The 12221-nt window shown below is 50.8% G+C and overlaps 1 protein-coding gene across 2 annotated transcripts in view; it reads right to left on the bottom strand.

The window, feature by feature from the left end:
• Positions 1-9054: 9054 nt before the first annotated feature.
• Positions 9055-12221, bottom strand: part of ARHGEF4 (Rho guanine nucleotide exchange factor 4) — a 187946-nt gene continuing 184779 nt past the window's right edge. For both annotated transcript variants that reach the window (XM_075417576.1, XM_075417577.1), the window contains 3 exons: positions 11229-11472; positions 10471-10548; positions 9055-9308 (listed from right to left, as the gene is read on the bottom strand). In XM_075417576.1, coding sequence (XP_075273691.1) covers positions 9151-9308; positions 10471-10548; positions 11229-11472 — 480 coding nt within the window. In that variant the 3' untranslated portion in view covers positions 9055-9150. The remainder of the gene's footprint in view (positions 9309-10470; positions 10549-11228; positions 11473-12221) is intronic.

Genomic DNA, 12221 nt, shown 5'->3' with positions numbered 1-12221 from the left:
CGCTGCCTGAGCGCGTGGTAAAGATGGTGCGACCCTGCCTCATTCCCTTTGGAGGTATTTGCTGGGGTTTGAGTTTTTACTACTTTATTTTGTAGCATAAAACAAAGAAAATGGAACAGATGTAAAATTTCACAATGCTTTAGCATTTACTTGATACCAAATCAATGCTGGTTCAGTGGTGACAGGCCTTGAGCAGAAAGCTGCTGCAAATCAGTGTCTGGAGTGTTCCCCAGAAGGAAATCAATTGAGTAGGTGTGAGGTGTGGTAATTAGCATATTTCTCTAGAGTGTGGGCGGCTGTAAATGACACTAATGTTGAAACGGAGGTATGTATATCAGAGGGGACAGGACTGTACTGCTTGAACTAACCGGCTATTTTCATTTGTTGTAGGTCTCCAAAAATAACAATAACTGGTAATGCTCCTGTGAAAAGCAACGCAAGCAGAAGAGGAAGGTACAACACCAGTAACCGCACTGACCCACAGAAATAGCCTTTGGTTTTTGAGATTATTGCTACAGGGGTGTTTTCCTGTTCACTCAAGTAGCTGAGCATCTAAAATAGTAGCAGAGCACTAGGAATCTCATGGACAGATTTCTTCTGGTGTGTTTTACCTCAGGCTAATTGCTGGTCAGTTGTCCTGGGATCACTTTTGTTTTGCAGGGAGATAGGTTTGGGGTTTTGGGTTTGGTTTTTTTTTTTTGCAAATCACAGGAGCCGATGAAAATCTGTAATCCTGAACAAGTGGGTTGCTGGAGTCTGGGGGGATGTAAAGGGGGAATACTGTTCTTCAGAATGGTGCTGATGATTCTTGGGGCAGAGGAGGGTGCTGGGGTAGCTGTTCTCGTGGTGGTCTGTTGCTGTGAAGAATTACTTTGTACTGTGTCTGACACTCGTAAGAGCATGGTAGGAACTTTACATCTGTATGGGGGGTTTCTTTCTTGTTGAAGCGTATCCATGGAACTAGCAAAATGGTGGCTCAGGAGTGGCTTGATTTTTCCCTCTTCCCAGATTCATTTTGCAATGACATTGTGACGTGTGCTGCTCTTCCACTTACTCGCTGGTGAGTGGCTGTTAGTAATTTGGTGTGGAGGGTGGATGTATTGATAGAACTCCCCTCATTTTAGAGGCAGCTTTGAACACCTGGCAACAGCCCGAGCCACTTCCAGAAGAGCAGCTGCACAGCTAGCGCTTGTCAGAAAGAAGGCGAGAAGTGTGGAGTTGCAAATTTTCCTGTAACTACTTATGGACAAAAAGAAGGTTTGCTTTTTCTGACATCTTGCTTTGGATTCTAAACCCCATGGCTCACTGCAGGCAGAGTCAAGGTAACAGAAATAGTTTTGTTAGCGAGCTCCCCTGGAATCGGGAGCGCTGTACTGGTTATTACTTACCTGGGAATTTTCCCTTGTAGGAAATGTCGGTCCTAGTGCTGGGGTAGAAGGTGTTGCTGCATGACATGGATAAACCGTCTGACATGTGGGGGAGGATAAATGCTCTCCTGGATTTTATGTCAAAATCCTTCAGGCTCTTAGCTATCCTGTCTTAGTCATCCAGAATAGAGTGGGGCCCATGTGACTACTTGAAAAATCTTTTTAAAAGAGTTGTACAGCAGTAAGAGGCCGTTGCTAGCTATGGGAAGTTGTCATCTGCGTTACGGAGAGCACGGCAGGCCTGCAGGGGAGACTGTTGAGTCTCACGGGTACCAGTAACCCGTAGTTAGAGACCATGGTGGACTGGAAGGTACTTCAGGCACAGACTTGACAGGGAAGACTTGGCACCGAGCAGCCCAGCTGTCAGCTTAAATTGGTGCAGCTGGACCTTCATTTTGGGGCTGTATTAATCTGTTTTGTAGTGTTTTGCGATAGCTTGTTCTTTTCTGGGCAAGAAAGGTAAAAAACACGGGCAAATTGATGCCTCAGAAAAAGGGAAACGCACCTTTCCACAGTTTGGCTTTTACTGGCCGTATTGTAAGAACTGCGAGCACCTGAACTTCACCGTTGAGATCAGGTGCTGTACCCTCTTTCAGGGCGTGGATGCCAACAGGGCTGAAGCTGGGGGTAAGGTGTTTCTTAATGGTGTGATTTACATAGCAAGTGTGTTGTTTCAGGTTGCTGGAGGTTAAAGAAAAAAAAAAATTGTTATCCAGCCTAGGTAGTGGATGTGCAGGTAGGCTGCTACTGAGAAAAGGGGGAAGCAGCAGGTGTGGAAAGATAGAAGGAACTCTTAAGCAGAACACTGTTACGTAGCTCTGTTTGCTTATGGCAGATACAGAGGCTTATTGTATATACTCAGTAGTTAATGTTTTATGGGAGGATTACAGAATTAGACAAGAGTGAAGTTGATAGCTTGTTTATTTCCCATCTCACAAATGTAGATGTAAACAGTCACACAAAGGTACACAGGTCTGGGTGAAGTACCACGGGTGTTTCATTTGCACGGGCTGTGGGACAGGGAGCTGCTTCGGTAGCAGAGTTGTGCGAAAGAATAGCTCGTTGCGTGCGGAGAAGAGCGTGGTTGCAGGAGCAAAATGACAGGAGCGTGACGCAGAAAGAACTAGCAGCCTGTATTTCTCCTAAAACCACCAGCACTGGGATTTTGGTGAGCACTGAAGTGAGGTGTTAATCCCAAGGCAGGGCAAGCTGCGGTCGCTGCGCGCCCGGGAAGGAGCGCCCTTTGCCCTCTCCTGAGCCTGAAGCCACGTGGCTGTGAATATAAAGGCAAGTGAGATCCCGTTGCGGCTGTTCTGGAGCGCGTGGTAGGCCATCCTCCGACACCCCACCCTGATCGCTGTCGCACCCAGCAGAAGAACGCAGGGGTGCGTTCTGCCTGCTGCCGTGTCGCGTTTTGGGTGGCCGCCTTGCACCAGCTCAGCCCTGAAATGAGTTGCGTCGATTTGTCTCTGCTGCTTTGAACATTGATTCCCTCCCCTGCACGATCAAACTAAATGAACAGCACTGCACCTTCAGTGGGTTCAGATCATCTGAAACACTTCAGATTTTTTCCTATTAATTTCTCTCCATTACCAAAGCACTCATTCTTTAACCCATTACTTACCTGAAGACCTGGTACTACAGCTTTGCTTAGTGTGGGAGCTCTGGGGACAAGGACTTTCTCCTTGTAGGCTGGGACAGGAGATGGTAGTGGAGACCTTACACTTGTACCAGTGTGGTGCTGCTACCTGTCAACAGCGGCGGCGAGTCCTGCTAGCTTTAGTAGAGAGCTGGAGTAGCAGCGGGTACAGGCTGAGGCTCCAGCGGTTGGGAGAAGTGCGAACCGCTCCGTTCTTAAAGCTTTAGGAATTACTGCACTGCCATATTTGCCTCCAAATAGGTAATGCAATGCCATAACCCTCATTAGCAAGTACATGGTGAAACTTCACATGAGAATTAAAAACAGGTGAAGTAACAACAGTAAAATAAGAAATCAGCACTTGCTGGCAGCTGCACCTCCTCGCGGATGCTGACAGAGTTCTTGAGCAGTCTGCATAGTAAGTGGTACAACGCTTGCTCAAAAGTCTGGTATTCTGGAGGAGGGCACAGCCTGATGTTTTCGCATAGATTGCAAAAGATGAAGGGCCTTTTTATTAAGGAAAGCTAGTTTCTGTTACTCTGGCATCCCAAGAAATGTAGCGTTTTCAGTCTGAAGCTGAGATTCCCTTGGAATGTCTGTTATGGGTGGATGCCTCCATTTTGAGTTGTCCTGACTGAGGGCAGGCAGGCCTGGCTCTGTCACCTTCCGGAGGCTCTTTGGGCACCCAGAGGCAGGCGGTCTGCACGTCGTGACCTCGCGGGTGGGACCGGCCTGCTGGGTGTGCGGGGCAGTGCCCTGGGCCGCTGGGCCCACCCGTGGTGTCACAGTGGGGAGGCGGTGGGCAGGCCGGCCAGCCACAGGGCTGCTGCCCACCCCACGGCCCGCCGGCCTGCAGGTGACGGGCAAGCCCGAGAGACCGTAAAGGCTGCCGCGGGGGAGCTGATCGCTGCTGTTTTGATTTAGGACAAAGATGGTTTGTACTGCTGTTGATGCTAGCAGAACTTGAAGCGTGGGCATTTTCCTAGTGGATACCCCCACCTTTTCTGACTCAGTCCAAACTAATAGTTAAAAAAACAGAGCTGGTCAGAAACTAGATTATTTAGCAGCGCCTGGTTCTCTTCATTCTACCGGCACCTTCAGCAAATCAGTCTTCTGATCAGCACATGTACTTTACATAGCGCTGTGTTGTACTTGTCCAAGTGAAATCAGGGCAGGTTTTACTCATTAAGAAACATGGCTGGTTTTCACCAGACGTTTCCTAAAGGAATAGCTACAGAAGGGGGGAGCAGATATAGCCAAAACCCCTTAAAAAAAAAAAATCCACCAAACCCAAACCACCCCTGGATCAAATCTTCTTGTCCTCTTTATATAACTCAATGCAGTTTTTTCTTTGTAGTTAGGTAGGTTCTGCCCTGAAATGCAGAATGATGGGTGCTGTTCAGACTCCTGTTGGGAGCTGCAGGTTGCTTTGCACGAAAATGTACATTTCTGGCCCTGTAGAAGGTTCGCATTGAGAGGAAAAGGATGGGGCTGAAGTCTCAGGTCTCTGCTTAGTGATGCTTCAGCTGGACTTGTGAATCTGGTGAGATCATGTTGTGCAGGGGGGTTGGAACCAGGTGATCTGTGAGGTCCCTTCCAACCCAAACCACTCTGTGATGAAGCTCAAAAAGCTTGACAGGAGCTGCGCTTCACCTGCTGTTCGTATGCCAGAAAAACCACTTTATCACGAGTTGAGATGACAACCTTGGGAATCTGCATCATGTGTACACAAAGGCCTGCTGTCCTATACATGCGTTCTCCCTGATAATTGTAATTGTCAGTACAATGTAACTCCATTGAAAATCCAGCTGGCAGGGTGAAGAGGAGAGCAGTCCAGCAGTGGTTAGTCTGTTACCACTGTCTAACACGTGCACATTTTACCATTTAATCAGAAACATGAGAGAGGAGACGTCTTTTGAGCGTCAATCACTTAAAACCGATGGAGGTTACACATGAGCTGATACAGTTTGTTTGGGAAATACTAGGCTGTGCGGCTAGAGACTCGGGAAGTAGTGCTGGGTAGAAAATAGAGGCTGGTGTTTGTCTTCAGATTTACTCAGCAGTCTATTGCCAGTGCGAGCGTAGGGGTACCGAGCTGAGTTTGAGTCTTACCTGTGCTGTAACTCCACCTGCTGTGGTACAGGGTGTGCTCTCTGTCAGTGTGCTCAGCTTGTCTACCTGATTTCAGGCTTGTGTAGGGGACCGAATCAGAGCTCCAACGCTTCTTGCAAGACTAGAATCCCAGCTGAGGACACATTTTTAAGTAAGCGTACCAATAGGCAGTCAAGTGGAAAACATATGTCTCCCCGCCAGAAATAAATAGCTTTTCCTTGACTGATAAACTGGCCAGAGAAGCCTGTTTTGGCACTTGGAAAGATTGCTATAAAAAGTTTTCTCTACCAATTGTGTGCACTGGTCAGCGATGAGGTACATTCTGGAAGAGATGGTAAATAAGCTGATAAGTCAGCAGCCCTGCAGCTTTCCTGTTCAGAGTATTGCTATGCAGATAGCCAACAGTAGCTAATTCTGCTGTGTGTTAGCAGGGGTGGGCAGGGGCATTTTTTTTTTTTTTTATTAATTGCCCTTGAGAGCTGCTGCACTTTAGGGTGCTGTGCCGCTGTCACCCCCCCCATTTCGTTCAGTAGAATGGGTCAGGATTTGTACTGGAGTGACCAGTGTGGACATAAAGCTGAGTGTATAAAGCAACATACAGATTAAAAATGGATCAGAAATTGCAGCAGGGGAACGGTGAATAGATAAGAACTTTTTTTTTTAAACCACAAAGGGACAGCGGGGTATTGAACAGGGACCCAAGGCTGTTTTGGGGGAGACGCTCCAGTGTTCAGCACATGTAGCAGTGTGACAAGACGATGAGCAACCTGATGCAGCTTCACCAGTGGTCATGCTTTGAGGGTGTGCGCATGTGGCGGTGGTGGGGATTGTCCCTAGGTCCCTTCCAGCCCAGGTTCACTGGCCCAAGCCAGCATTCCTCCCCCACTTACTACACAGCAGATAAACTCGCGCTTGCAAAGGCTTTGGTGGGGTGAATGTTTGTGTTGTGAAAGGGCATTTGGCTGCTTTTGGTGTAGCTGCAGGCAGGAGCGCTGTAGGGTAACCCCCCCCCCCCCCCCCCCCCAGCCTTGAGGAGCACCTTTTGCTATGTCTGGGTTATCTGAGTAGAGCTTCTACCCTCCCCTGCCAGTGCATCGGGCAGGCTGTGTGGCTGCAGCCTGCGGGATTTAGCAGAGGCCATGCCGTGGACAGGCAGCGCTCAGGAGCATTTAGCTCTGGGCTGGGGGGGATGTCCAAACCACATAATGCTGGGGGCATGTAGAGCGCTCCGTAACCTGGCGTGGGTCTGGGAGGGGGTCACTGGTAATTATGGTACTTGGCAAGAAGTGGTGGAGCCTGAGCTCCGTGGTTTTTCATAGAGTCAGATTAGATTTTTGGTTTTTTTCCAGTCCCCCTCAGCCCCCCCATGTACTGACACACTGTCCTCTCAAGGGTAGAGAACAAATGTTCTGTTTCTTAGTCCACGCAGAGGGGCCCAACTGTCAGAAGCTCTTCACATTGGCTGCTAAAACGGGGGCTGCCGCTGCATTCTGACCCCTGAGGGGAGCTGAGCCGGGGCGCAGGGAGCAGGCGCGGGCTGAAGGGCCCAGAGGGTGACGCCAGGCAGTGCTCAGCGCTGTAAGGCTGATAACGCAGCGGTTATGAGGGCTGATTTCTTTGTGGGTGTTTTGTTTTTTTTGGCTGGTTTGGGGTTTTTCACCCTCCCAGTTTAGTGACCCACAGGTGTTGGTGCAGTGGTCGAAGGCCATTCCTGCCGTGTCCCGCTGGCTGGCTTTCCCCACTGCTGCCAGCCCCTGGAGATGCGTCGCTGACGAAGGCCAGCCCAGCGCCGTCGCTGTTTGTGCCGGTTCGGGTCACTGCGAGGCAGGCAGCCAGCGGCTCGAGGCTCTGGTTCCAGTTTGGGAAGCCCCGTTTCCCTCCGCCGCGTGGGGTGACACGGGGAGAGGGGGCTGTGCTGACCCTTCCTTGGGCAGACAGCTCTTGTGCTTCTGCATGAGAGGGAAAGCGGGGGGGCTTTTAGTCCCCACTCCGTAGGACCGTACCGAAGGGTGACGTCAGCGCTGTCACGTCCCAGGAGAACAGCACGGAGTCCTGTGTTTTCCCGGGAAGACGGGCAGGGGCGCAGGCTGCGCGGGTGGGCAAGTCCCAGCAGGGGCAGCTGGGATCTCTTTCCAGCTGGTTTCGTACGTCTCGGCGTTTGCTGTTCGTCTTCAGCTCCACATTGCTCAAGGTGGCCTTGAGCATCCCCTGCAGCTTTTTTGATGTTTCCTAGACATGTTTTCCGTTTAAGCAGCTGGCAGGAATTTGGGAGCCGGTGACTTGCTAACCTGGATCGCTGTTCTAAGCGACCAGCACCGCTCTGGTACAGTCACTGCTTCACCAGTCTTCCAGCCGAAGGACGGCTGCTTTCAGGGCAGCCTTCTACCACGGCTTCTGCTGATTAGCAGTCACTTTTTTTTTTAAGCTGCAAGAGCAGAATCTCTGCAGTGAGTTTGAAGAGAAACAAGTTCACACAGATAGACACGTGGGAGACAAACACAGGCCGAGAGTCACTTTTACGAGTTTCTTTATGAAATTAAATGTTGCCCCTGCTCTGGGGGGAAGAGATAGTGCAAGAATGACTTGGTACATGCTACTAAATTCTGATATCCCTGGATGACCAGACTTTGGTCAACTACTGCATCAGTGAACACTGGACTGCAGAGCCGTCCGGGCAGCGTCGCGCTGGGACGAGCAGGTGCCTTCCAGTGCCATGGGATATCTCCTAAGCTAGGGCATTCGGTCAGTATGGCTTCTAACTCTCGCTGTGGTAAGGCAGAGCTTTCCTTTTGCTAACCAAGGTTTAACTTAATTCATTTTGGCCACAGTTTGAAACCTGGGTACTTAAAGTGAGGCTCTTAATGCCAAACTTAGGCCTTTTTAAAGTGGCTTATCATTTTCTGAAGGTGTCAAAAACCGGTAGTGGTAACCCTGGAACTGAGGGTCTGTGGGAGTTTGCATAACAACCATGGTGGTTGTCTTTCAGAGTTGAACTGTGGACTCTGACTTCGGGGAGCTAGGTTTGCAAATATTGACCTTTCTTTAAAAAAAAGAAATTAAAAAAAAATAATAAAACAGACAGAACAGGCATCGAGTTAACAACATCCGACAAGAACAATTACAGACTTACAAAATACACAGTTCTGATTTTTACCATAAATAAACACATTACAAACAAGGAGCATTTTCATTGGCCAGGAAATATGGCAGAGTGATGGAGAGAGGAGGATCTAAGGAACTGAGTACGGAATTCATTAGGCACATTTTTCTCTAACGTATGTAGCTCAAACCCACTAGAGAGATTCTTGAACTTTACTCATGCTGCAGGTTGATTGGCACAGTTTAATGTTCGATGTAGTTCATCGGTGGCGTTGAACTAAAGGAAGGAAGGAGGTCACAGTGCGATACTCACTGCTGTCACGTCTGCGGGCCTGCACAGGCTGAGTTAGTGAGGAGTGCGTAGGAGGGTCGTGTCTCCGAGCAGCGGGGCAGTGGGGCCGGGCAGCACGCAGAAGGGTCTGTCCCTCCACGGCGAAGGTGTCGTGTCGGTGACTCTGAAGCGTTGCTGGGGGCCTGTCTGGGGGCACGGAGCCGGCCGGTGTGTCGGCCGCCGGACAGCAGCGGTGCTCACAGCGGGAAGGAGTGTGTCAGAGCGCAGCTGACCAGCTCAGTCTTTTCTGACGAAACACCTCCGGCTCCCTCCTGCCATCCCTTCCTGGAAGGCTGCCCCTTGGGCGCTGTGCAGGGCTGGCTCGATGGGACTGGCACAGCGCACGCGCGTGTGCAAGCAGACACGCAGCGTCTCGCCTCGGAGCCAGTGCAGTCAGCCGGGCTGCAAAATAAATAGGGAAGGCAGGAGCACATGTGCCATCCTCTGTAAACAAAGGATCGGAAGAACGCGGGCTCCAGCTCCCAGGACTGACGATAAAGTGCTTTCTCGGAAGGGGTTCAGGCACAGACGCGGGGCTGCCCTCACTTGCGGAAGGGCGTCAGCCTGCTGATGTTCTGCCAGAAGTTCGAGGGCTTGCGCTTGGGCTCTGCCAGCATGAAGACTTGCTGCTGAGGGAGCGTGGTCGGCAGGGTGGGATGCTTCTGACGCATCAGAAAGTCGTAGTATGGCCTGGTGACAGCTGTGGCGAGGAGGAGATGGGGAAGCACGTTAGCTGAGCACAGCTCCCCTCCCCACCCCGGGCCCGGTCCCCAGTAAAGCTGCAGGGGAGTGAGCTGGGTTTGCCTTGGGGTGGCCCTCGGTTTCAGCACAGCTTTTTAGGATTAGCCTTGATGCTGTGGAAGTCCCAGAAGTGTGAATCATAACTGACAGCTGTTCTGTCAACACCACAGCAGGGCTAAAGGGCGGTAGCTTATCCTTAGTGCCAGAGTTAACTGGTGCCTTCGGTTGGTCTGGGAGAAGAAGCTGATGTTCATCTACCTCTGTTGCCTGCTACAGCTTCCTGCGCTGGATTGCGAGTCGCAGAGGCCAGGGCCTGGCTGGTGGGGGTCTCCTCTGCTGCTTTGCTCTGTTACAGAGGTCTGGCCTCCTTCCAAACTTCCCCTCTGTTCACAGCCAAATCTTACTTCTGCCTTAGTTTGAAATTTAGCCCAGCTTTCTTACTGGAGAGGTGGCTAGGATTTAGCTGCTGCCTGGTGCCACCAGCGTGATTGCTTCTCAGTGGGCATAGAGGAAAGCAAGTGACATCCCTTCTCTGGGTACAGAGAGGGGTGGTGGCATCAGAAAATGGGGTGGCAGGAATCGTCAGCTGCCAGCGCTGCAGGCACAGGAACCTTCCCTTCTGTTGCTGGAGTTCACACTCCCCTGGCTGCAGCTGGATCTTCCTTGTCTCTCAAAGTTCTAACGAACAGCTCTGTCGGTGAGGGTGGTACCCATCCATGGCATTCTGCCACAATCATGGATTCCAGGTCCTCTTCCGCAGGCACAGCTGCCCAGGCAGGAGCGGCCCCAGCTGCCGTCACCTTTGTGACCCTCTTTGCATCCTGGGCATTACTATGACACTTAACCTTGTCTTTGTGCAAGGGGAACGCCATAGTGCTTGGAGAGCCGGGCTTCTAGCATCAAGCCATGACGCAGCCTTTCCCCAGAGGCTGCCTGCTCCTATGTCACTCTGGTTTCTGGCACAGCGCTCAGCGATCGGGTGCAGAGCAGCTCCCCTCGAGTTAGGAGCAGGTCCCTGACTCCAGAGCCTGTTAAAGCCACTGCGCTGGAACCACCCCCATAGGGTAGACGCAGCCCCACCCCCTGTTCCAGCAGCACTGCTGTGCTCAGGTGGGACTCACCCTTGGGCTTCCCAGTCTGGTGCTGCTTGCTGGCGTTCAGCATTGCCTGCTTTTTCTGCACCTCCGTGATTGAGAAACCTGAAAGAGAAAACAGAGTTTGTCAGCAGCAGGTCCTCGTTTTGTATCTCGGGGGCAGACGCTGGCACAGACAGCAAGGGAAATACGGGGCAGGAAGATGCCCGAGGCCAGAGGTCACGAGCTGAAGTTACTCCCAGAGCTGGAAGGGACCCATACTGCTCCCCCAGCCTGTGCTGCGCCGGGTTTACTGCCTGCCCCTTGCCCCATCGCTTCGCTGGGCGAGGAAGCCAGTCCAGGTGGTTCAAATGCTGTAGCTCACACATGTCTGAATTAAGCAGGATTTGGACAAAACGATGAAAACCCTCTCTCACAATGACTGAGTCAAACCCTTGACTGGTTTGTACAGACATTGCCAAGCTGGGCACTCGCACTACGCTGCAAAATAGCAGAAGCCGTATGTAATGTATTGACTATTTTGTCAGCCCTGCCTGCACTCATTAAAGCCACATCGGCCTCCCTGAGGACATACTGCAGCGTCTCCTCAAGGTGGCTTGCATTTATTTTTCTTTCACTTCCACAGCTTCCTTCAGAATGTGCAATTCAGCAGCCCAGACCTGGACTGGAGCATGGACTGGCTTCCCCCCTTTCACTCCTATGCATTGGCTAGTGGTTAAAAAAAGTAGTAGTAAAAAAACCCAACCAAACAAAAAACAAACCCCACAGCGTTGCTTTTTCCATACCCATCTCCTGGTCGAGCTGAACCTGTCTCCTTTCGTTCTCAAATGCCTTCACCCAGCGCTGTTTCTGCTCAGGCTTTTTCGCACAGAATAAGTGAATTTCCTCACTGTCCCGGCAGTGCAACTTAAATGCGTTTTTCACGCTGATATTGAAGTCCTTGTCCTTCCCATCTTCCACATCCAGTATTTCCATGTCATCCATGTTGATCCGACTCTTATAATACAAGATGTCCCGACGCAGAAGATCCTGTAAGAGAGACCACACAGACTCAGCAGACATTGCCGCTTTCTGTCCCGTCCCTTCCTTCGATGTGCATTTTCTTTGCTAGGATGGAGCATCTAATCTTCTTGGCAGTCATTACAGCCCTGTAGGAAAAAATTTATACGGGATTTGAGCCTAGGGGATTGCCGAGGGCTAAGCTCCCGTCGACACCGCTGGCAGCGAGGGGAGTCGCGTGATTTCTTCATGCGGAGGGGTCAGGGCAGGCTGGCATCTACCGTTGTGGGACAGCGGCTGCCCTGAAGAGCGCTGAATGAGACGCACTTGTGTTATTACACAGGATCCCAAATCCTCCTTAAGCCAGTGTCAGAATGTGTTTGAATTCTACAGTCCCAGCTAGAAAACAAATGAAAAATCCTAACTGGTGTCTGTTTTTTTATGTGGGCAATTTGAGAGCAGTGGTCAAACAGGGAGGGTCTCAGGCCTAAGTTACCTGGAGCTATCTGGATTGTACAACAAAAATGGGCACGTTCAGTTCTGAAGTTCCAACGGAAGATACCTTTCATTTGCTCTCTGAAGGAAGATTTATGACTTAGATTATGAAACATGGCATGGGGTGTGCTTACAGCCCTACATATGCTGTTACTATGGTCTCACTAAGGCACAGAGCTCTTCAGCAACGACGCAGTTACCTTCTGAACAGGGTATTCGTCTCCCGTGGCAGCGCCGCTGAAAAAACCCCGTGTGTAAAGGGAAATGGAGGACAGTGCTCACAC

Source organism: Opisthocomus hoazin, chromosome 4 (assembly GCF_030867145.1).
Source record: "Opisthocomus hoazin isolate bOpiHoa1 chromosome 4, bOpiHoa1.hap1, whole genome shotgun sequence".
Taxonomy (NCBI): Eukaryota; Metazoa; Chordata; class Aves; order Opisthocomiformes; family Opisthocomidae; genus Opisthocomus; species Opisthocomus hoazin.
This window is presented reverse-complemented; position numbering and strand designations above follow the sequence as displayed.